The sequence below is a fragment of the Malania oleifera genome, chromosome 3, assembly GCF_029873635.1.
Source record: "Malania oleifera isolate guangnan ecotype guangnan chromosome 3, ASM2987363v1, whole genome shotgun sequence".
Taxonomy (NCBI): Eukaryota; Viridiplantae; Streptophyta; class Magnoliopsida; order Santalales; family Ximeniaceae; genus Malania; species Malania oleifera.
In genome coordinates this window covers 6,396,472-6,419,848 of record NC_080419.1, presented here as the reverse complement: position 1 = coordinate 6,419,848, position 23,377 = coordinate 6,396,472, and the positions used below count along the sequence as shown (strand labels likewise).

General features: G+C 35.5%; 2 protein-coding genes across 2 annotated transcripts; both read left to right on the top strand.

The window, feature by feature from the left end:
* Nucleotides 1-499: 499 nt before the first annotated feature.
* On the top strand, nt 500-13,699 carry LOC131150717 (CRM-domain containing factor CFM3A, chloroplastic/mitochondrial). Its single transcript, XM_058101606.1, has 10 exons — nt 500-1,663; nt 4,409-4,901; nt 4,965-5,095; nt 10,114-10,464; nt 11,680-11,836; nt 11,926-12,218; nt 12,522-12,581; nt 12,711-12,800; nt 12,895-13,038; nt 13,163-13,699. Exons 1-10 carry the CDS (start codon nt 767-769, stop codon nt 13,343-13,345), a joined length of 2,799 nt encoding a protein of 932 aa, XP_057957589.1. The 5' UTR covers nt 500-766; the 3' UTR covers nt 13,346-13,699.
* A 7,602-nt stretch (nt 13,700-21,301) lies between these two features.
* On the top strand, nt 21,302-22,603 carry LOC131150716 (transcription factor bHLH92). The gene is made up of 3 exons (XM_058101605.1): nt 21,302-21,667; nt 21,767-22,051; nt 22,288-22,603. The coding sequence occupies exons 1-3, from the start codon at nt 21,347-21,349 to the stop codon at nt 22,396-22,398; spliced, it is 717 nt and encodes a 238-aa protein (XP_057957588.1). The 5' UTR covers nt 21,302-21,346; the 3' UTR covers nt 22,399-22,603.
* The last annotated feature ends 774 nt before the right edge of the window (nt 22,604-23,377 follow it).

The following is a 23,377-nucleotide window of genomic DNA, read 5'->3' as shown; positions in this document are numbered from 1 at the left end:
AAATCCACACAAATCCAACTTTATACTTATTTAAAAGTTTTTTTTTCTTTCGATTTCTCTAGTTCATGTAACTGTACAAGTCTCAATTAACTTTTTTGAACCACTCATTGAAAAAGTACTTTTAAAAAAAAAACCTATCTAAAACAGTACTTATAATAAGTAATTTCAAACTGTTTCTTAGAAAGTATTTATTTTTAGGAAAAATAATTTTTTAAATAAGTACTCATTTAAGCCTAAAGGAACACCACTTGATGAGACAAGTATTTAATTTAAATACTTTTCATAAGAAGTATTTATTTTTTAAGACGTCCTAAAAAGTAATTAAGAATTTCTATTTTAAATGTACCCCTCTAAATTCTCTATCCATTTGACTTAGACTTGAGAAATATGTTATTAAATACATTTAAAAAAAAAAAAGATAACGGACAAAAGAAGGACGTGGGGCAGAATTATAAGAGAGAACAGGGGCCTCTTACAAAAGAGGGGAAAAAAGAGTTAATGTGCCGTATAGATTTCTTCTGTGCTCAGGGTTTTGACAAAATGCCCACCTTTGATATGGATTATCAATTCGAGACAGATGCCTAGCCAAAAAAAAAAAAATCAATTGGAGAGGAAGAGGGAGAGGGAGAGGGAGAGAGAGGGAGAGGGAGAGCCCTGGGTCAATAGCCGTTAAAACCCCCTTAAAACCACACAAATCCCCAATAGCAATTAGCAGCACGGTTCCCAGTTGGGCGTGCTTGGTCTGAACTCTTTTGCACTGTCTTTGATGGCTCTGGTACCCAGCCGTCAGTTCTATCCAACGACAACCAGCTTCATAGACTCATTCCACAACTCCTTCTCCAGACTTCATGCCCCCCGCCTGCAATTCTTCAGGTACAATTCCTCCATGCATTGCAAAATCCACAATTTCTGGACATCTCACGAATCTTTCACCTCCCCACTGCAAAACCCACAAAGGAAATCGTATTTTGAGTTCAAAAGCAAACGTTATCTCAACTCCAACCCTAGCACAAATCTTTGTAGAAGCAGTTGGTTAGACAAGTGGAATGAACCCCACCAACACAATCGACCAAAACAGCCGCGGCCCCTGTTGAGTTATCGAAGTAGTGGGAATTTCCCTAGTTCTGATTATGCGAAAACTGATAGTGGTAGTGATAATGAGAGCAGCAGTACGATGGATAAGATTATGGAAAGATTGAAGAAGGCCGGGTACAGTGACGGTGCGATTGAGAGGAAGGAGAAGTCGTCAGAGAGAGTCATTGAGAAAGGGTCTATTGAGGACATATTTTATGTTGAGGAAGGGATGCTACCAAATGCCCGAGGTGGGTTTTCACCTGAATCGCCATTAGGGATGGAAAATGTGTTTAGAAGTGATGGGAAGGCACGGTTCCCGTGGGAGAAACCAAAGGAAGAGGAAGAGGAGAAATCAATGAGGAATAGGAGTAAAACTTCTGTGGCTGAATCGGCTCTTTCTGTATTGGAGCTTAATAGGTTGAGGAATTTGGGTTTTCGAATGAAAAGTAAGATGAAGATTGGAGGTGGTGGTGTCACTCGTCAAGTTGTCGATTCGATTCATGAAAAGTGGAAAACATCTGAGATTGTGAGGCTGAAAGTCGAGGGGGCTCCTGCCCTTAATATGAAGCGGATGCACGAGATATTGGAAGTATGCTTCTCATGAAATTAGTTCTATGTCTATACTTGTCTGATATTGTCTTCTCCTTTTTATTCTCATGATTTTTATTAAAGAAGCTAGTTGGCAACAAAAAAAGGCAGCCTAGTGTGCAAAGCTCAGGGTATGCTGGGTCTAGGGAAGGGCTGAACCAGGATAGATCTATAGTACACAGCCATACCCTGTATGTTTACAAGAGGCTATTTTCATGCTTTGAACCCATACCTCTAGGACCTTTGCACCAATATTAGATAATAAAGAGAAGGAAAATATTACAACTAATACATGAGGAGTGTACACAGTGGCAGATCCAGCACCTTTGACCAGTGGGGGTTGTCTTAAGCACTAGCCACAGACATGCACATTGCGTGTATTCCATGACTTTCTGTAGTGATGAATAGTTATTAGCAGGAGTACGTGTAAAAAATTGAGCAAGAGCAGTTATTTGATGTTGATGATACTTATATGTAGGATTTTTATGTTTCAGTCATTTGGCTGTGGGCTATATAGCCCACACCACAATATGGATCTGCCCTCAAAGCATATATGTTTGTATGTAGATACACGCACACAACATAGAGCAAATGTTTCAAATATGAGAGGTACTTTAAATATTGGAGAACAAAACATCTATTATCAAACTAATGCCTCTGTCACCATGAAGAAACCTCATCATTCCTGAACATGTGCTGCCTACTCTTGTACATGTAGACCACAAAATAGCAAAAGGGTATAAAATAGATAGTCTTTTTGCCATGTTTCCTACAAATTCAGCGAACAAATAAAAACCTCGCAATCTGTTCATCCTTGACAAAGTCCCAACTCCCAAGACATCTCAAATCTGGAGAGTAAACCACACAAGGATTTTAACAAAATAGTGGACGAGGATATTATGGACTACTTTTTATCCTATTACAGCCAGGTATCTCCCATTTCCTAGAATGAAGGATACCAATTGTAATGATTTTCCCAAAATAGCAATCCAAGGCAGAGTTTGAGATGTCCCAATTGTATTTGTTGGAAATGGCGGACAACAGTGGTGGAGCCTCATTATGCTGATTATAGGCAACTGCCTGCATTCTAATCTAAAAATGTAATTTTGTGTGTGTGTGTGTGTGTGTATTACTATGTAGGAGTTTTCTTAAAGGAATTGAATTTTGACCCTCTTAACCAGAAAATATGTGGAGTTGAATAGCTGTTACGTATTCAGGAGTTGGGATAGCTCAGCTGTAAGCATCATTGGTGCTCTCCCATGATCTTGGGTTTGACACTTCTCTTCACCAGGGTGGCAAGGCTTGCCCTCTTGTGTAACCAAAAAAAAGCTATGAAACATATTAACGGCTTTTCATAAAAGTAAAAAAGTTAGAGCTTCATATATGAAAAATATAGAAAAATGTGATTATAGATTTTGTATCTAAAATAAAATGATTAAATAATAAAATATAATTGATTTTATATTTTAAATTTATAGGATTTACTAAAAATGTCTTATAGTTTACAATTAAGAAAATAATATAACAATATATTTATGTAAGAATATTATTTATAATTTTACAAGTGATAAACCCCATGCGCAAACTGGCTCAGCCATTGATATACAGCCAAGACCTGCAATAGAGGTGGTACAACAACAAGCAGCCTTAAGTCCCACTAGGTGGGGTCAGCTACATGAATCCTTCTTCGCTAATTCATCTGATTAAGAGCATTTTCCTCTATTAGATTAAGGGCTATTAAATCCTTCCTCACTACCTCATTCCAAGTTATTTTAGGTCTGCCCCTTTCATGCCAGACACAATAACGAACTCACTTCTCCTTACAGGTGTTTTACTAGACTTGTGTTTAAATGCCCAAACTATCTAAGTCGTCTCTCCCTTATCTTATTTTCAACTGGTGCTACGCCTAAATTATTACGTATATGTTCATTTCTTATTTTATCTTTTAATGTTAAACAACTCATCCACCTTAACATATGCATCTCAGCTACTTTTATTTTTTTCATATGTTGTTTCTTAGTTGCCCAACATTCTGAATCATAAAGCATACATGGCCTTATAACTGTCTTATAAAACTTTTCTTTTAATTTTAAGGGTATTCTACAATCACACAACACACCTGACGCACTCCTCCATTTTACCCAACCTATTTTAGTTCTATGTACTACATCTTCTTCAATTTCCTCTTCAGCTTGCATTCCAAGATATCTAAATCTATTAGTGCTATTAATCTCTTGATTATCAAGTTTAATTTTCTCTCTATTGCTACTCCTTACATTATTGAAATTACATTTCATATATTCTATTATATTCCTACTTATCTTGAACCTTTTAGACTCTAATGTGGCTTTCCAAAGTTCTAGCTTAGATTCCACTCCACTCCTACTATCATTAATCAACATGATTTCATCTGCAAACAACATACACTAAGGGATCTCATTTTGGATATTCTTTATTAGTTCATCGATTACTAAAGTAAAAAGATATGGACTCAAAGTAGAACCTTGATGTATACCTACTGTGATTGGAAAATCTCTAAATTCACCTCCTACAGTCCTAACGCTAATATGGACCCTGCGTACAAAGGAGCTTTGTGCACCAGGCTGCCTTTTTTTTTGGTCAAGTTTTCTATGCTGCTGCACTGCAAAAGTTGTTATAAATATACTGTAGATAAGGCATTATTTTTTAAAGATTAATAGGTTATAAGAATTTCAAATAATAAGATTCTATTTAAATATTATTTCAGAGAAAAACTGGTGGATTGGTGGTTTGGAGATCAGGCACCAGTGTTACTTTATATAGAGGTGTGAGCTATGAGGTTCCTTCAATAAAACTGAACAAACGGACATATAACAAAAATGGAACTCCTCATAGTACCTTTTCAACCACCACTGGTAAAAGGAGCAAGGGTTCTTCTGAATGTGGCTCTTATAATGCTATCCAAACATCCCAAAAAAACTTGGAAACTACTTCTGAGGGGAAAAAAGGTGCAGAACCATTGCTGGAAGCCAACTATGAAGATGAAGTAGACAAGCTGTTAGATGGTCTGGGGCCTAGGTATGCAGATTGGTCAGGATGCAATCCATTACCTGTAGATGCAGATATGCTCCCAGGCATTGTTCCTGCTTACCAACCACCCTACAGATTACTTCCTTATGGAATAAGATCTAGTCTTGGACTAAAAGAGGCTACAGATCTGCGAAGGCTTGCTAGAGTTCTTCCTCCTCATTTTGCCTTAGGTATGCCTTTTATATGCTGTCAAGTTGTTGCATTCATTTCGAAATAAAATTTTCCATGTACAGGTAGAAGCAGGCAGCTCCAAGGTTTGGCAGTGGCTATGATCGAGTTATGGGAAAGGAGTTCTATTGCAAAGATTGCACTAAAACGTGGTGTACAGCATACTACCAGTGAGAGAATGGCTGAGGATATCAAGGTAACTAAATTCCCTTGGTCCAGTGTTCTGCCTCTTTATGTGCTACCCCCTTTCAATAACAATATATACACGTAGAAGCTCACTTATTTTTTTTTTCAAATCTATCATTTTATTAGTAGGCCCTAGAAATAACATCTTCAGTTTTCTTTACGAGTGATGAGTCATGCAAATTATGAGGCCACAGTTGCAAATTTTTTACGAGTATCAGCATAACTCCTTTTTTGTTTTTTGTTTCAATTAATTATTGATAGTTTTGGGGCCATTTTTTTTTCTTTAAATCTATCATTTTATTAGTAGGCCCTAAAAATAACATCTTTATTTTTCCTGACAAGTGACAAGTCATGCAATTTCTAAAACCATAGTTGCAAATTTTATATGTGTATTCCTTTTAATCTTTTTGTTTCGATAAATTATAGGTTAAGGGGCACTGCGAAGTGCAATTGTAGAAGTCTGAGTGATGTAGGACAAGAAGTCGGTGTTTGGATGGACCATTTTGACCCAATTCGGAGGCCTATTTCAAAGAATAGGGTCAATGAATATTGGGTCCTAGACCCAAATGTGCTTAGTTAATGAGCAGTTGATTAGGTGTGTTTAATTTGCTTGTAGTAGGATTATGTGTTTTGGGGACTAATTTGTAATATTTGTTCATTTTAGGTGTAATTTCATGTAGTTTAAGAGGTATATGTGTAACTTCTTGTGTTATAGGCTTTCTTAGCTTTCTTAAAATTAATGTAGGGGGTGGTTATTGTTGAATTTGAATGGAGAATTAACATGTGTTTTCGCCCCCAAGTGTCTCTCCTTCTTTCCCTCTTCTTCTTCTTCTTCTTCTTCTTCTTCTTTCCCTTCCCTTCCCTTCTCTCCTCAATTTCTTCTAATTTATCCTTTAGCAGTAGATCCTTGATGATGCCCTGCATCATTTGGCATGAGCCACTCCTAGGAGTACTAACATATGGGTACACAAAGGTTTGGGCCACTCTAATGAGGATGTCAAAGATCGGACTGAAGAGTCTTTCATGATCCCACATCAGACGTGTACTAGGGAGATTTTGGCCATATCAAAACAGTTTGGGCTTCAACTGTGTAAGGTTCCAGTGGGCCAAAGTTGACATTACCTAACGTCTTGGACCTAATTCTTTACACCTTTAATTTCTTATGATTAAAGGTGAATTGAAGAAATTTCTTGAGAAATTGAAGATAAGTTCTATGGTTTTGCATAAATAGAGTGAGGATTGTTGACACTTGTGTTAAGGGTTATCTGTGATAACTACTTGCAGCATATATGCATTTTAAAAAACAAAAAAACAAAAAAACAAAAAAACAAAAAAAGAAAGAAAGAGAAGCATGGTGACTAATGTTGAGTTCTTTGCTAGAGTGGTATTATCATCTGGTAGAGTACAAAACATGGAGAATGCCTTGTAGAGTATTACTAATGCTTTGAATAGGTTAACAACTGAAGTTGCAGCCGTAGGTAAGAAGCCCATGAGTTTTTCTGGCAAACAGGAAAATGGTACAGCTGTTGTACCTCCCACTTTTGAGTTGCGTTAAGACTTATGATTATTTGAGTTGGGAAATTGAACAAGAAGTTTCAAATTTAATGATGATGGGTCTCTTGATGAATTTGATGATTGGGTGTATTCTTTGGAGTACTAGTTCCGATGGTATGACATGAATGAAGCTATTTGGCTGATTCAAAATTGAAGGGAACTGCTCAAATTTGGTGGATTAAACAATAGGACATATTTAGAAGAAGGAGATTTGGACCATTTGGTGAGATTACAACATGGGATGAGATGAAGCAAACCATGCAGGAGCAATTTGTACCTTCCAACTACCAACAGTATGATCATTTCCAACTCTTTGACTTAAAGCAAGAAGAAAAGATAGTGATAGGGTACACTAGTGGGCTATATCTTTTGTGTGCCAATATAGAATGGAAAGAGGATGTGATGTTAGCTTTGTACAAGGGTTGAAGCCAGCTATTGCCTCCAAGTTTGCTGCATGTCGTCCCATTACAATTGGGGATGCGGTAGAAGTTGCCATTCAGATCGAGGAGGATATGTAGCACAATCCTCCTAGAGCAACATCAACCCTTTGGTTTGAGACGAGTAGTGGAGTTGTGCGAGAGAAGTCAATTGAGCAACTGGGTGAAGGAGTTTAAACTATTTCCCTTGGAAGACTCTAGAGTGTTCTAGAGCATCTTCTAAGGCCCAATCATCAATCAAGTGCTTCAAATGTCACAGTTTTGGCCATTGAGCTGCATAGTGCCTTAACCAAGTCATGGCTGTGCAGAAAGGGAAGATGATTATGGTGATGATGGCATTCAAGTAGTTGAAGCTAAAACAGAAATCCCCAAGTGACTTAGATTGGAAGAGAATTAGCTCTTTAAGACTCAAATGATTTGTCGCAAGCAACTTTGTACTTTGGTTGTTGATGCTGGTAGTTATAAAAATGTAGTTTTCAAAGAATCTGTGAAGAAGTTAAATTTGGAAGTCCAACCTTATCCTAATCCACACAAAATTGCTTGGATGAACAATACCAACCATGGAGACAATGTGATGTAGGACAAGAAGCAAGACCTTGGGAAGATCCTTGTTGGAGAATAATTAAGAAGAATTAATTCAAGGATTGTTGGATTTAGTTAGTAGTTTATTATGTGTTTAGTTTAATTAAGATAGTATTGTGTGTATTTGGGGGCTTGTTTGTATTATTTGTGTATTCTAGGGGTCTGTTTGTAATGTAATGTAGTTTTAGGGGTTTATATATAATTTCATGTGAAGAGGATTTCTTATAAATAATGTATGAAAGCCATGTCGTAGGCAGTTGTTGAATTTGAATTTGAGAAGTGAAATGAGTTTCCCCCTTGTATCTTCTTTCTCCTCTCTTCCCTCTTCTTCTTCCTTTCTCTTCTCCTGCATTCTTTCATAGTTGCAGATCCTTGATGCTACCGCTGCGCCAGTGATGCATGTAAGGAAGTTTCCCCATGTCTTCTGCAACTTTTTGTCTCACGATAAACTGTCCCAACCACAATATTTTGGGTTTTTCTCCATGATATTTTTACCTGCAAGGAGATATTTTGCCTGTGGACACAACATATTGCAAGCAAGCTCAATAATTTGGCACAAAAACCTAGAGATTGTCACTGCCAGCATTAAAAGACAGGTTTTATTGCTGCAATTTGAGTGTTTTGTAAGTGAATTTGTTTCTTTCAAGCATGATACTCAAGATCAATGGTGAATTGGAGATATTCTTGAAAATTGGAAATCAAGTTTATGGTTTTGAATGATTAGATTGAGAATTGTGGGCAAGTGTATTAAGAACTTTTGGTGATATATAATTGCAGTGTATATAAACATAAATCCAGCTTTCTCAAGTGAGGAAGAAACATTTGCAAAATCATCATTGATGGATGATGCCCTATGAATATGGTTTCTATGAATGGAGTCATATGCAACTTCATCCAAAACCTCATTCAAAGCCTTATAAGATGTCTTGGATTGACGACACTACCTTGCATGTTTATGAAAGATGTTTGGTTCCTATATAAATGGGTGCTTACTTTGATAATGTTTTCTGTGATATCATCCCTATGAAGATTGACCAGACTCCTTGGTTCTCCTCGTGAGATACAAGAGAGCACATATGTCCTCCACTATAATGGTAAGAAAGATCATTTTTGAAGCCCACTCTACCAATCAACCAAGACAAGGAATCAGGCACAATTACTTGACTTGAAGACAATGCAAAGAAAGAAATGAATGTGTTTGAAGGCATCCAAAGTCTTTCAAACATAACAATTCTTGAGTTTGTCATTCCTGCTATGTTCATTGATGCTAACTCTTAATTCAAGTCTATGATGCTGCCAAAGGAATGTGGTTTCTTATTTCACTCGACCGCTGCTTTTTGAAGAGTCTAAGTTTGCTTCTTGCCCCTAATCCTCCAACACTTCAAAATTCGGGGCTGAATTTTTTCTAACTAGGGTAGAGTTGATGTAGGATAAGAAGTAACTCCTTGGGAAGATCCTCGTTGAAGAATACTTAGGAAGAATTGGATTGAGGATTATCAGGTTTAGTTAGTACTTTATTATGTGTTTAGTTTGATTAAAACAGTATTGTGTGTATATGGGGGCTTCTTTGTAGTATTTGTGTATTCTAAGGGTATGTTTGTAATGTAATGTAGTTTTAGGGGTTTATATGTAATTTCATGTGAAGAGACTTTCTTATAATTTGTGTGTGAAATCCGTGTTGTAGGTAGTTGTTGTTGAATTTGAATTTGAGAAGCAAGTGAATTTTCCCCTTGTATCCCTTCTCTACCCTCTTCTTCTTCCCTTCTCCTCTCCCACATTCTTTCATGGCTGCAGATCCTTAATGCTGCCCCTGCCTCACAGTGCAATCTAATATCCTTCCTGTCAAGATTTGTCATTTTCTTTTGGGCCATCCATGGTTATTCGATAGGAGGGTTTTAAGCATGATGGATATGAAAAATTCTTATTCCCTCAACATCCATAAGGATAGTATAAGTTGATGCCATCTCAAGCTCTTCCACTCACCAAATTGGAGCGTACTGCTGGTTCCTTCTTATCAAGGAGATGATTCTATTCATGGTAACAGACTTCGTGGTACTTTCCCCAGCTCAACAAAATCAAATACTTTTCAAAAGGAAGGAATTAATTTAGGACAAGAAGCAGGTATTTGGAATTTGGATGGATCATTTTGACCTAATTTGGAGGCATATTTCAAAGAATAGGATCAATGGATTATTCGGTCCTAAATCCAAATGTCCTTAGTTATTAAGTAATTTATTATGTGTTTAGTTTGCTTGTAGTAGAGTTATGTGTTCTAGGGGCTTAGTTAATTAGTAGTTTATTATGTGTGTTTAGTTTGCTTCTATATTATTAGTGCCTTGTTTATTATGTTTTTTTTTTTTTTTTTTTTTTGGGGGGGGGGGGGGGGTGTAATATATCCAGGTAAATACATTTTTTTCCATATATGCTATTTGAAAATCTTGTTTCTTGGATGCAGAAATTGACAGGTGGTATACTTTTATCTAGAAACAAGGACTTCCTAATCTTTTATAGGGGAAAGAACTTCTTGTCGCATGATGTAGCTGAAGCATTAATAGAAAAAGAAAGATTGGCAAAGGCCCTGCAAGATGAGGAGGAGCAAGCCCGGTTGAGAGCATCAGCCTTGGTTGTGCCAAATGTTGAAGTTGCTGATCAGTCTCGAACTGCTGGCACACTTGGGGAAACTTTGGATGCAGATGCTCAGTGGGGAAAGACGCTGGATGGTAATGATAGGAAAAAAGTAATGAGAGAAGCAGAAATGGCGAGGCATGCCAACATTGTTAGAAAGCTTGAGGGGCGGCTTGCTTTTGTAAGCTCTTTGTTGCCTCAACTGCATTTAAAGCATCACTGAGCAATTATACTGCTTTCTTTGTACTTGATGGCTTTGACATCATCATAATATGACACAGGTCTTAGTTGCCATGTCACTGTAACTACTGCCTTTAATCTGACATACAGTGCATATAAGCAATGTTTTAAAAGGCTCAATCAAGGCTTGCCTCAGGGTGTGGCATGCCTAAAGCACCTTAAGGCTCAATGTAAAATACCAAATCCCAAAAAAGTTAACACATTACACCTTGAGGCTTATGCATTTGTATTAAAGGCGCGCCTTCTGCGCCTTTTCAGTTGAGGCTTATGCTTTTTGGGTATGTGATTCTCAGGTTAGATTTGCTAGAAAATTTTAATTCCATGTTTAAATAAAAGGAATGTCATATTATGTGTTGATTTATAGAACTCTTGGACCTCAATTATTCCAAAATAATTGAGTTTTTATCTTATATCTTGAAATTAATTTTAACTTTGCAATGTTTTAGGTATCTCTTGTCATGATTTATGTAATGGGTGTAAGTCAACATTTTTTGAATGCTTAACATGTAGTTTAATTATATTTGATTTTTTTTTTAACATTATATTTATGATTTTTTTTTTTTTTCTTTTTTTTTGAAATATATGTGATTTATTTACAAATTTTATTTAAAAAAAAATTCTCAAAGGTTTACGCCCTGACGCCTTGGGCATACACCTCACCTCTTATGGCTTAAAATGCCTTGCTTTACGCCTTCGTCTTTTAAAACACTGCATATTAGTAATGGCCAATTAATGTAAAATTTCATTCTTTCGTTTTAGCTTTAACTTCTAGCATAAAGCAGAGTGTGTCCCGTTCTGCTTTTTTCTTATTCTAAAATTTTCATGGTCTGAATTTTAGTAAATTAATTTCTGAAGAGATGAAAGAATGCTAATGGAAGCAGAGTAAGCTTTATCCTTTATACTAAATTGATGGGTTTGGCATCATATGAATCTCATATTATGACATTGTTCTCAATTGCCATGTCACTCTAGATACTGCTATAGTGCTATTAATCTCATCTGTAGTGCATATAATAGATGGCCAATTTGTTGAAATTTCTTCTTTTTTCTTCAGTTCTATCTTATCTTCAAGCATGTAAGCATAGTGCTTCCCATTCTTCGTGTTTTCTATTTTAGAATTTCCTTGGTCTGAAATTTGGCAAGTTAATTTTGACAGGCTGAAAGAAAGATAATGAAAGCAGAGCACGCTTTGTCCAAAGTGGAGCAGTTTTTAAAACCAGCGGAACAGCAAGCAGATCCAGAGAGCATAACTGAGGAGGAGAGGTTTATGTTTCGCAAGCTTGGTCTGAGGATGAAAGCTTTCTTACTTCTTGGTAAAAAAAAAAAAGGATTTCTATTTACCTAATCTGTCGTGCTTCTTTTGGAGTATGAAATATTATGGGAATACAATTTGCTGTTTCAGGTAGGCGAGGAGTTTTTGATGGTACTGTGGAGAACATGCACTTGCACTGGAAATATCGGGAACTAGTTAAGATCCTTGTGAAGACTAAAAGCTTTGACCTGGTCAGAAAAATTGCATTATCCCTAGAAGCTGAGAGTAGGGGTGTCTTGGTTTCAGTAGACAGAGTTTCAAAAGGGTATGCCATAATCGTATTCAGAGGAAAGGATTATCAGCGACCTTCTACAATCAGGCCAAAGAATCTTTTGACGAAGAGGAAGGCCTTAGCACGTTCAATTGAGCTTCAAAGGCGTGAGGTATGCCTGCATATTTGAATAACGCTTTCCAGATCTGCAGCTAAAACGCTGACTCATTTGTCACGTGTGCATATAAGGATGCATATCGCCCATTAGTAATTACTTAAAACCTTACCTTGCTGGCAGGCAAAATTTCCATTTAGGTCACCAAGTCATCCATTTAAGAAATCAACCCAAACTTCCAATGTTATGCGCAGAGAACCTTTTTTCTACTACAAAGTCCAAGTTCACAATTTCTTTAACTTGAATTTTTCTGTACAAACACATGATCTTGGCTGATTATATGAGTTATTTGACAAACAGGCACTCTACAATCACATTTCAACTCTTGAAAGAAGGGTGGAGAAACTGAGATCAGAAATTGTATGACTTCTTTTTACGATTTTCAACTGCTATTTCCGAATTCAACTAATTTAAATATAGCAGTAAATATTAAAGTTTGTTCCTGTTTTCCCTCAGTAAGCTTATTTGACTCAGCTTTACTGATTATAGGGACAAATGGAAGCTGTAAAAGATCAAGGAGACAAGCAGTTGTACAATAAATTGGATTCTGCTTATCCTACTGACGATGAGGAATCTGAGGTCAATATCCAATCCTCTTTAAAGTCATATGTTTTGTTTGCTGAAATAACTTCAATTTCTTATATTTTTCCATTTTTCCTTTCCCTTTTCATAGGAGGAAGGTGATGAGGCATATCTCGAGACTTACGGTAGTAACTCAATTCCGGAACAGGCGGAAGGCATTAAAGATCAAGGAGACGATGAGCAGTTGTATGACAAATTGGATTCTGCTTATCCATCTGATCATGAGAAATCAGACGTTAGTGTCCAATCTTCTTCAAACTTCCATGGTGTTTGTTGAAGTAGCTGGTCCAATGTCTTATTTCATTTTCCCCCATTCTCTTCCTTTCTTATTGGAGGATGGCGATGACGCATATCTCCAGACTTATAATGGTGGACATGAACTTGAACACAATTGTGGTAACTCTGTTCACAATCTCGCCTCAGAAACAAATTTCCCTTACAATGTCCAAAGCCAGGCATTCTGCCAAGAGCTTGAGACCTCTGTCACTGAAAATGAATGGGCAGTCTGCAATATTCAATGGGAAACAAATTTTCCCTCGTGATGCCGAATGTCAGGAGTTCTTCAAAGTTAGGAACATGAAGGCTTGCATTTTCTGCGGGAGCAGGATAAAGAGATCTTCGAAGGCATTATGACCGAAAAAATAGTGACATGCTGCTGCGGGAATCATTTGGGAGCTTGGTGTACAGATAGATCATATACTGTTTGTTAGCAATTGTAAAATTGATGTTTTATTTTGTAATGCTTTTTAGTAGTCCCTAGCATGTCATTTATATGCTGCAAATCCTAAATTGTGGCCATCACTCTTCCCCTTTGTTAGTGCTGGAATGACTAAAACTTTCCATGCACTGAAAGGTTGTTTTTTATTCAAGGAATGTCCATCGGATTCTAATATCAATAAGCAAGGAATGTTATTGTTGGGTGGGGTTCTCCTGGTGGGGAAAGAGAGAATGGGATGTGAGAGAGTGAGAGAGAGAGAGAGAGAGAGAGAGAGGGAGAGAGAGGGGGGACTATGAGAGAGAGGGAGATCATAGAGGAGAAAGAGAGAGTTTAAGAGGGTTCTGAAAAGGAAAAAAAAAAACAAAAATATAGATTAATTTTTCAAAAAAAAGGAGTTAATAGAACATGTGTTACCATACGAGTGGTGACCATATGGTAACACATGGCATCACCAGGATCGTATCTTTAGAGAACGATGTGGCGCGATGTTGGACGTTCAAATTGTACTTTTTTTAAGACTTAAGACACCCTGCACCCATCACCTTCTACCATGTGGCAAGTGACGTCACACTTATGCCATCAAGCCACTTGTCGGCTCATGGTTCAGTAACCCATATCCTGCCATGTATCGCCACGGTTGGCTGATATGTGGCAGTCTCATCTGTTACCTTTGCTACTTTCTTGAACTAGCATATCAATTTAGGTTGATCCATTGATCCAGTTCCAATCGGTTGAACTGATTTGACTTTCCTTGAATCACTTTTTTTTTTTTTTTAATTTATTAATTCATTTTTAATTCAAAAAATTTTTAAAAATGGTAACAAAAAAAATAGGGAAAATTAAAGAAGATCAAAAAAATAATAATAAATAAATAAAATGGAGAAAATTCATTAAAAATCACGGAAAAATCTTGAAAATTTCTAAAAAATTTGTGAAATTTTTTGGAAATTTAGGAATGTTTTGAACATCATTTTTTTATTTAATTTGATGCATTTGCATGATTAGTTTTGCATGTTTAATATTTCTATATATCATATTTTGTGTGTGTGTGTGTGTGTGTATGCATCTTGATGGTAACACAATGGGTAAAGAGGTGTCTCCAACCTCACCTATAATAGTTCTTAGGTTGTTTATCTAATAAGATCTCCTCCTTTAAATGTCTTATTAGACATTCCTAAATCACACTGGACTTTACACTTTCTTTTGAAATTTTAATGTTTATTGGATTATTTTGGAGTTATTTAAGCACCATCTTATTCAATTTCAACTAATTCATAGTAAATTAGGTACTGTTCATAGAACAGGTGTATAGAGGGTGCTAATATCTTCTCCTCGTATAACTGTACTCCCGATCTTAGCTTTGGTAAAAGCATATCGAGGCTACTCGTTCATTGGCTTTAAGATTAGTCTGGATACCATTCAAAAAGTATTAGGTGAACTAACTACACTTAGAAAAATAATAGATTAGTTGCGACTTCATTGAACCATTGATATTATAATCACTCTTCTTCGTTATAGACCCTTTTTCGGGATATTGCGACAAACCTTTTTCACATTGTATGTGTCCATCGCTCCTCATTATTATCCCATCATCTTTATCTCCCTCATCTTTGTCCTTTTTGCCCCTTTTATTTTCACAAATAAAATAGTACAACTTTCGATTCACTTTGTCTTACATATCAAAGTCTTATAGGTATTGCCGATGTTGGATTTTTTCATGGAATAACCAAGTGCCCTTCGCTTTTTTGGATCCTTTTCCAAGGGGGCTCTTATTGTCAAAGTTATAATGCCGATTGATCATTTGCACTTAATTTTTAATAGTCACCAAATAATGAGGATCTTTGTACAATACTGGTAATATATAGTCACTCGATCACAAGCTATCTTGTTTAAATAAGCACCAAGGAACTACAAGCCGAGTTAGCTAAATGAGTTATCTGTGTTTATTCAATCAAATCCTAACTCATCAATATGGATAAACCATGACAAAGAGAATGATAATAGTGGATTGTTATATGGGAACAATTGGTCACAAATGAGTTTATATAAGTATGTGTGTCAGGACAATGCTATTGAATAAATTGATCCAAACTTCTTTGCTAGCATCTAATGCTCTACTTGCCAAGTGAAAGGTAGTAATTGTATGACAATACACCAATATTTTCTAAAAGAAAAATGGTACTCAATTCAAATTCATCAAGAGAACAACTATGCATATGTTGAAATCTATCATAATTTATATGGGTCAATATAAACCAACCATTCATGTGCCAAAAAAAGAAATAGGGTTTTGGGCAAGGACACTAATATGGGTATTGGTTGTTCATCAATTCCAATTTGGAAGTATTCATCTTGCTAGTCTTATATTTTAGATAAAAAGTTGTGAAATAATTATTTTTCACTCTTTGTATGAATAAGGTTGTTCAAGTCATCTATGTATGCTTTTATTTTTGGTGATGTCTCTTTTTAATTATGTTTTCAAGAAGTTAGTCGAAACTTTGTAATTATGTTATGTAAGCACGTGCAATCTTAGTAGCATAATTACAATAACAATGCAATTGCGCTAGTTAGTACGTGGCAATTATTTTGTCGAGATGGTTGTGTATTATCTTCTTTTGCATGTAATATGGATTATTGTCAAATTGTTCTATCTTGATTTTGTAGAATAAACACCCATCCTTGCATGTATGGACCTATAAGATCTTTGATGATTTGAAATGTTGAGCACATACTTTTGCATTCCAAGATTATTAGTATATATCGTTCTTGCACCTATGTTAAGTTAGGTTTTATGGTGTCACTACAGTTAGTTCCAAAATTTGAACATTTATAAAAATAAAAAAAATTTTAATTAAAATTAAAATCAAACAACCTTGTAAATTTAAATTATAGTTCAAATAAAAATATTTATAGATTTCAAAAAATAGAAAAAAATGGTAAAAATTATTCAAAAAATACTTATACCCATTTTTAGTTTCCATATATGATATAATTGTTCTTGGACCATTAAAAAGTGATTTAAAAATATGATAATTAAGTAAAATAAGTATAATCAATTTCTATTTTCCTATAATATTTTTTAAAATTTTTATTCTTTTTTATTTTCATTATTTTAGTCATTTTTTTAATTGTTATTTGATTGAATGACGAAGATGAAGAGACTTCAATTAGTTTATTTTAGTTTTAAAAATATTAATGTTAAGTTATATATAAATAGTTTTCAATTTTTAGTTTCACTGTCTGATTTTTAACTTTTGTTTCTAAATTCATGTTCTTGACAATAATACTAAATAACTTGCAAAACTTGATTGTATTAATGAATTGAGTTTTGAAAATTTAGAAACTCTTATTTGCATATTATTACTTCAAAAAATATTTTTTTAACCGCGTTATTCTAAAAAATATTTATTAAAACGTATATTATCTTGTGTTATACCTTCCTCGTTGAAATTAATTTTTTATATTTAAGTGAAAAAAAAAAAAGATAAATGGATGGACCCATTATCCCAATAAATTATTTAAAGGGTCTTGTCATCATGTTAATAATAATAATAATAATACTAATAATAAGGTCGTGTTTGAGAGGATGAAATTTGGGTCTTTGATTTGGATTTTTATAGATTTAGAAGAAACTTAATATAATTGATCTTACATTTTATTTAAATTCAAATATATTCGAATTCAATACTTGAATTCTATACTCTAACTGTTAGATTACCACTTTTACCTAAGAGCATAAGCAAATTAGGTTGTGAGCCAACAATGTATATCAAGTTTTAACATTCTCCCGCACATGCAACCCGACAGCACTTGGAGAGATAAACACACAATAAATTTTTAAATATCACAAAATAAATATGGGCAATAAGATTAGAGAACCCAGAATGCCCTAGTAACCAACTTTGATATCATGTTAGATTACCACTTTTACTTAAAATCTTAAGCTAATTAAGTTGTGGGTTAACGATGTGTATCAAGTTTTAACACTAACCATGCATTTGAAAGTTTTTAGATTTTTTGAATTTGAATAAAACATAGAACAAAATTATATTGAGTTTTTACAAAATTCACACAAATTTAAATCAATGCCCGAAATTCATGAGTTTTTACAAAATTCATACAAATTTAAATCAACACTTAAAATTCATACTTCCAGACAGTACCTTATGCTCGCACGATAAGTACATCATCATCATCATATTTTTCTTTTCTTTACCTAATAATTTACGAGCTCCAAATAGGGCCTTAAAGTGGATAGAAAAAATGAAGATCAAAGCTTACAAAACTTTAATTATATCACATAATGAGATTACAAGAATAAGTCTTTCTACCGGAACTATAGATTCCTAATCAATAAAAAAAAAAAATAATAGTAACAACAAATACCATCCCCTTAAAGTAAATTTCAACAAGAAAAAATGAAAGTATTTGAAGTAGGGAAAATGGATGATCATGACCAATAAAAACAAACTAAGGTAGTGCTTGGAGACCTAGATTTTGAGATTTGTATTTGGCCTTGTGTAAAATTGGAATAAACTTATTGCAATTTTGTATAAGGATGGACCTTGAATCAACGATTGCTCCTTTATGAATGATTCTTGTTGGTTCACGTCCAAAAAAAACTATTTCCCTACATAAAAATGAAGTAAAACTTCATATACTCTGACAATCTTCTCCCTACTCTCGTAAAGCAAAAAAAAAGTATTGTAATTTAGAAATGTCATTTTTAAAGATAATTTTTCATTTTATGTATTATTAAAATTTATATTAATTTAAATTTAACTCTCGAAAATCATACTGCCGAACATAAATTAAGAATATTAAATTTTTATCGAAATTAAACTCTAAAGGAACCTCAAATAATATCTTCAAAAGTAAAAGACAATGAGTTCTGTGGGGCGTGGGGATTAGTTTCGGCTGTGATGCATCTCAGGGTAATCTGGTAAATGCCGGCTGGGGACACCCGGACGATATCCAAAAAACAAAAGTAAAAGACAATGAAAGCGAACCTCAAATTTTTTCCATCCTCATCTTGCCTAACCCATCACTTTATCAAAAAGTCTCCTACAATATGCTTCTTGCATTCTGTCACCAAATGGAAAAATCAAAAAAAGAACCAGCCAATTTCAATTATAGTTGCACAATGACTTAAATCTCTAATTATGAAATTCTCTCTCTCTAAATTTGGACCTTTTAGTCGAATGATTCATCACTTGACTCTTTATAAATAGATTCAGAATTCATTTTCTTAGGGTGTTATGTAAGAACCCGAACCAAGAAAATAAAAAGAGAAAGAAAAAAAAAGTTTAGAATAGGACCAAACTATCGACAGTTTGAGGAATTTCAGGAAAAACCGTTGACGGTTTCAGTAGGACAACGGTTTGATAAGACCAAACCGTCAACGGTTTCAGAAATCTGAGGGAAAACATTGACGGTTTCAACAACCGAGAGTTTTCATATAAAAATACGGGGAAAATTGGCCTGGTAAGTGGCCAAACTGTCAACGGTTTCCGGCGGGCCAGCATGCTTATAAGTAGAAACTCTTATATTTTATTTCATTTTAACTCACTCTCTCTCTCTCTCTTAGGATTTTGCTCTCTCGCCCTTTCCCCCAAACCAAGTCTCTCTCCCTAGCGCTCTCTAGCCCAAAGGCACTCCACACGTGCTCTCTGATCGTCTCTTTCTTCCCTATCGGCTTACCGGCTTCTCTCCGTGGCAAGATTTAGGAAGCTAGGATTTCATTTTTTTTTTTTTCCGAACATTGCAGGCATATTCTTAGGAACGGGTAAGGGGAATAAATTATGTCAGTTTGTTTCAAAATTAAACTGATTAAACTAGAGTTTATGATCCTAGAGATATTGTGTTAGTTGTTATTACAAAATCCAACCGGTTAAAGTTGAGTATGGGTAAGGGGATTATATCATACCAATGTATTGTGGAAATTAAACCGTTTAAAATTGAGTATGTTGTTACAGGAACATCATATCATATTTTTTATATGAATCGTGTGTATGAAATCGATGGTTTTGATTGTTATACACTATTTTGGTAAAATTCAAGTAAGTGGGATGACCATCTCCTTTTTCTTGTAAAGTATATACATATATATGTTCTGAGTAAATGACATTGTGGAGCTAATCATACCCTTATTTTTAGGAAAACATATCTGGGTATATTGTGATGTATGTTCTTCAGGAAGTTATTAAAGTATGATATATCATTCAAATCGTGTGGCATGAGAATGGTTTTTTTTTTTTTATAATTAAACTCGTGGGATTTTTATGGTAATATACAATGAAAGTATGGTTTACACTGACCTTCAGGAATTGTTACAGTGATGTACGGATCACAGGAAATTATTACAGTGATGTACGGATCACAGGAAATTGTTACGATGATGTACAGATCACTGGAATTGTTACGATGATGTACGAATCATAGAAATTATTACGTGTACGGATCACGGAAATTGTTACGGTGAATATGGATCATGTGATTTGTAGTTTTATGTATATGGGGTTATTATTGAGCCGAGTATATAGTTTGAAGGAAAATGTGTACTCTTAATTATATAGGCATGAGTTACAGTTTATAAATGCAATTTCCTTAAAGTTAAATTAATGGTTATATTTTGTCTACACTAAAACTCATGTTAACCACATACTAATGCTAATATATTCCTTCTTACTGAGAATTGTCTCATCCCAATAAATATTTTAACTTTTCAGAACCTACAGGAAATCAAGCTTAGAGAGCTTTGGGGAAAGGATTAGATAATATAGTTTAAAGTAAGAGGTTCATAAGATACTGAATTAATATGTTTTTGTTTTCCTTGGGATGTAATATTATTACTTGGAGATACTTTTATGTTTGTGATGGGTTAGTACTCTGATAATATATTTGAGGTTATTTTAATTATTTCCGCTGCATATTTTGGATTATATTATGGAAAAGTCTCATCCTGGATCCTGCTGGGTTCAGGTCGTATGACAGTTGTGGTATCAAAGATTATAGTTATTTAAAAGTGGCACTCTAGACCCCAATTCGGGTTTGGGGTGTTACATGTTATTTGTTTGAATTATATTTAGACCTGCGATGACGCAAACTCATATGGCAGGTACTCATAGGATATAGTATTGTGGGCTTCACACTTTGTATTAAATAAATTTCAACCACATGGATCCATGTTATTATGATCCGTGATATTGAATGCTTTCTTCTTCTTCTTTTTTCTCTCAACTTTTGAAGTAATCATCTATTTAGTTTGCGAAAACACACTAAAAATGAAATCAAACTTTAAGAATGAAATCTCATTCTTGTGTTTGATTTTCAAAATGAGGGATGGGATGTGATTCCATCTAAAATGGTTATTCCATCATTTGGAGGAATGATTATTCTGCATAGCTTACTAAATATAATTAATAGTATGAAGTCTCTACTCTTTTCATTACCAATTTCCGTAACCAAAATGTGGCTGTGAAGGTCCCTAAATTTCAAAATTTTGTCAAAATGTAGGAAAGGGGGCCCACTTGTCTTGTTTGGTTGTTATGGCAAAATAACAGCCCTTTGATTTCAAATCAGACGGCCAAGATGTTGGACCCACATGAGAAATTTAAGAGGGTAGGAGTGAAAACCAAAAGGTTGGACACAGGATCAACTCTTTGACCGAGCCAACCCATTTGACCACGTGCTAAATTGGTCCCCGACTCGGTCTCTGCCGCGGTCTCCGAAGAGCAGACCGGTATATAGCCGTTAGAACAGAAATTTGAAACCCCTGGGAGGATACACCCCATGCCCGCAAATTAAAACAAAACAAAAGTCAGTCATGGTTGATCAGTTCTTTGAAGAGGATTTACAGAGAAGGATGGTAGGGCTCGAGGCCGCTCTCCCCGTTAATCGAACCGCTTTCGAGAGGTTCCCAAGTCATGAATTCCCGCGGAAAACGAGTCAGGTATCGGGTTCGAATCTCAGAAACATGAACAAGAGGGCAATAGAGTTGCTGAGAAGGAACTGGGTGGCGGCGATGGAGTCAAAGGAACCGGATAGAGGGCGGAGTTACCGGCACATGATCAGCGAGCGAAACCGGAGGGAGAAGCAGAAACAGAGCTATTTAGCTCTGCATTCTCTGCTGCCCCATGGAACCAAGGTCACTTCAAGATATGTGTGTGCGTGTGTGCGCGCGCGCGTGTGGGTTTAATGCTTTAGTGCTTTTGGATTGGAAAAATGATTTTTTTTGCTTCTGCAGAATGACAAGAACTCGATTATTCAAACAGCGGCCATGGAAATTCAGGAGATGCAGAGGAAAAGAGAAGAGTTGAGGAGGAGAAACAAAGAGCTGGAGGCAGAATCAGAAGAAGAGAAAGAAGGAGTGTTCAAGATCAGATTAAGGGTGGGTAACGCCGCATCCGGTGTTGATTCAATGGTGGAGGTTCTGAAGTGCGTGAAGAATTTGGGAGTGCAAACCACAGCCATCCGCTCAGAGTTCTCTACGCAGGAACTCTCTGCAACACTCAAGATTGAAACCATGCAGGTAATTCGATCAACTTTGCTCTGGCTACCTATAATTTGTGCTGGAGCGGTTAATTGATTCCAATTTCCATCCATGAAGTGTGAACTGTCCCATTAATAATCATTTAATTTTAATTAAGACCCTGTTCAGAGCTTATGGTTTATCATCAAAATAATTATATGTGAAAAAAAAATAATAACAACAATCTTCATCATTTTAATTATTGTATGCTGTTTCGTGTGTTTGGTGGATTATAGATGGAGGCCGCCGATTTGGAAAATGCGGTGCAGAGAGCTCTGCATGAAGCAGGGAGGAAGCTGCAGCCCAATTTCCGAGAAGAAGGAGAGGGTGGTATACGAAGAAATTAAAATTAAATAAGAGGAGAGTATAACTTGTGGGGAAAAGAAATGGAGATTCTGGTTTACCAACTTCCAAGAGAAGAGCAACGCGTGGACAGTCTGATCCACTGCAGGTCATTGCAGGGGTTGACGGCATTAATTAATTAATAACGGATTGTAAATTATGTATGACTCCCATTAGTTAATTAATTAAATATGTTACTTATTTGAAGAAGATTGTTTCGGAGACAGGATGCAGCCACGTGGAATGTCCATTGGCGGAGCAGTTGGTTCTCTCTCTCTCTCTCTCCATTTAACAATATTTATGAGACAGCGAATTGGTGCGAAGTAAGGATAACTTGTGACTTTGTTAACCCAAAGTCATGGGTTCGATTATCTCTTAAAAATTTAACTTGATAAATTATCAGTCAATGGGCAGGTAGCTTTCACCTCCCAAATTTGATGTCACATCACACTGTCAAAAGTAGTGTGATGATTGTCACGACCTGCTCATTTTTTTATATTTTTTTTTATAATAATAATACTATCAATAGCACATTTCCCATATTCCAGTTCAGTAGGTCACAATCCACCTGAACCCGTGGGTACTAGAGATATATCAAAACATACAACAGAAGCCCTAGCAGCAATAAACATACAATAATGTACATCTCAATACCATATATTACAATATACCAAAGTTGCTATGGTCCACAGTATTTCTATATATACATCCTAAAATAAATCTAGGGACATTTCCCACAAAATCTAACTATCCCTACAAAAAGAAACTTACCCTTTAAAAAGGGCAGATATCCAACACTAGGTCAGTGGGGCTTTTCCCGCTCTCTTATCAGGAGCTCCTAAAAAGTTTATAAGATTAAGGGGTGAGACACCTCTCAGTAAGGGAAATAAACTAAAACCAGTGTGTGGCAACATGAGTATTTTGTGTTTTACATATACCATACATACATATTCGGTACTGTTTCTTCAAATCTGTAAAACATAT

Excerpts from the sequence above, each read along its gene's own strand:
- LOC131150717 (XM_058101606.1), top strand. The coding sequence starts at position 767 with ATGGCTCTGGTACCCAGCCGTCAGTTCTATCCAACGACAACCAGCTTC. Across the intron at positions 1,664-4,408 it reads GGATGCACGAGATATTGGAA|AGAAAAACTGGTGGATTGGT; the intron begins GTATGCTTCTCA and ends ATATTATTTCAG. Across the intron at positions 11,837-11,925 it reads GAAAGCTTTCTTACTTCTTG|GTAGGCGAGGAGTTTTTGAT; the intron begins GTAAAAAAAAAA and ends TTGCTGTTTCAG.
- LOC131150716 (XM_058101605.1), top strand. The coding sequence starts at position 21,347 with ATGGTTGATCAGTTCTTTGAAGAGGATTTACAGAGAAGGATGGTAGGG. Across the intron at positions 21,668-21,766 it reads TGCTGCCCCATGGAACCAAG|AATGACAAGAACTCGATTAT; the intron begins GTCACTTCAAGA and ends TTGCTTCTGCAG. Across the intron at positions 22,052-22,287 it reads TCAAGATTGAAACCATGCAG|ATGGAGGCCGCCGATTTGGA; the intron begins GTAATTCGATCA and ends GGTGGATTATAG.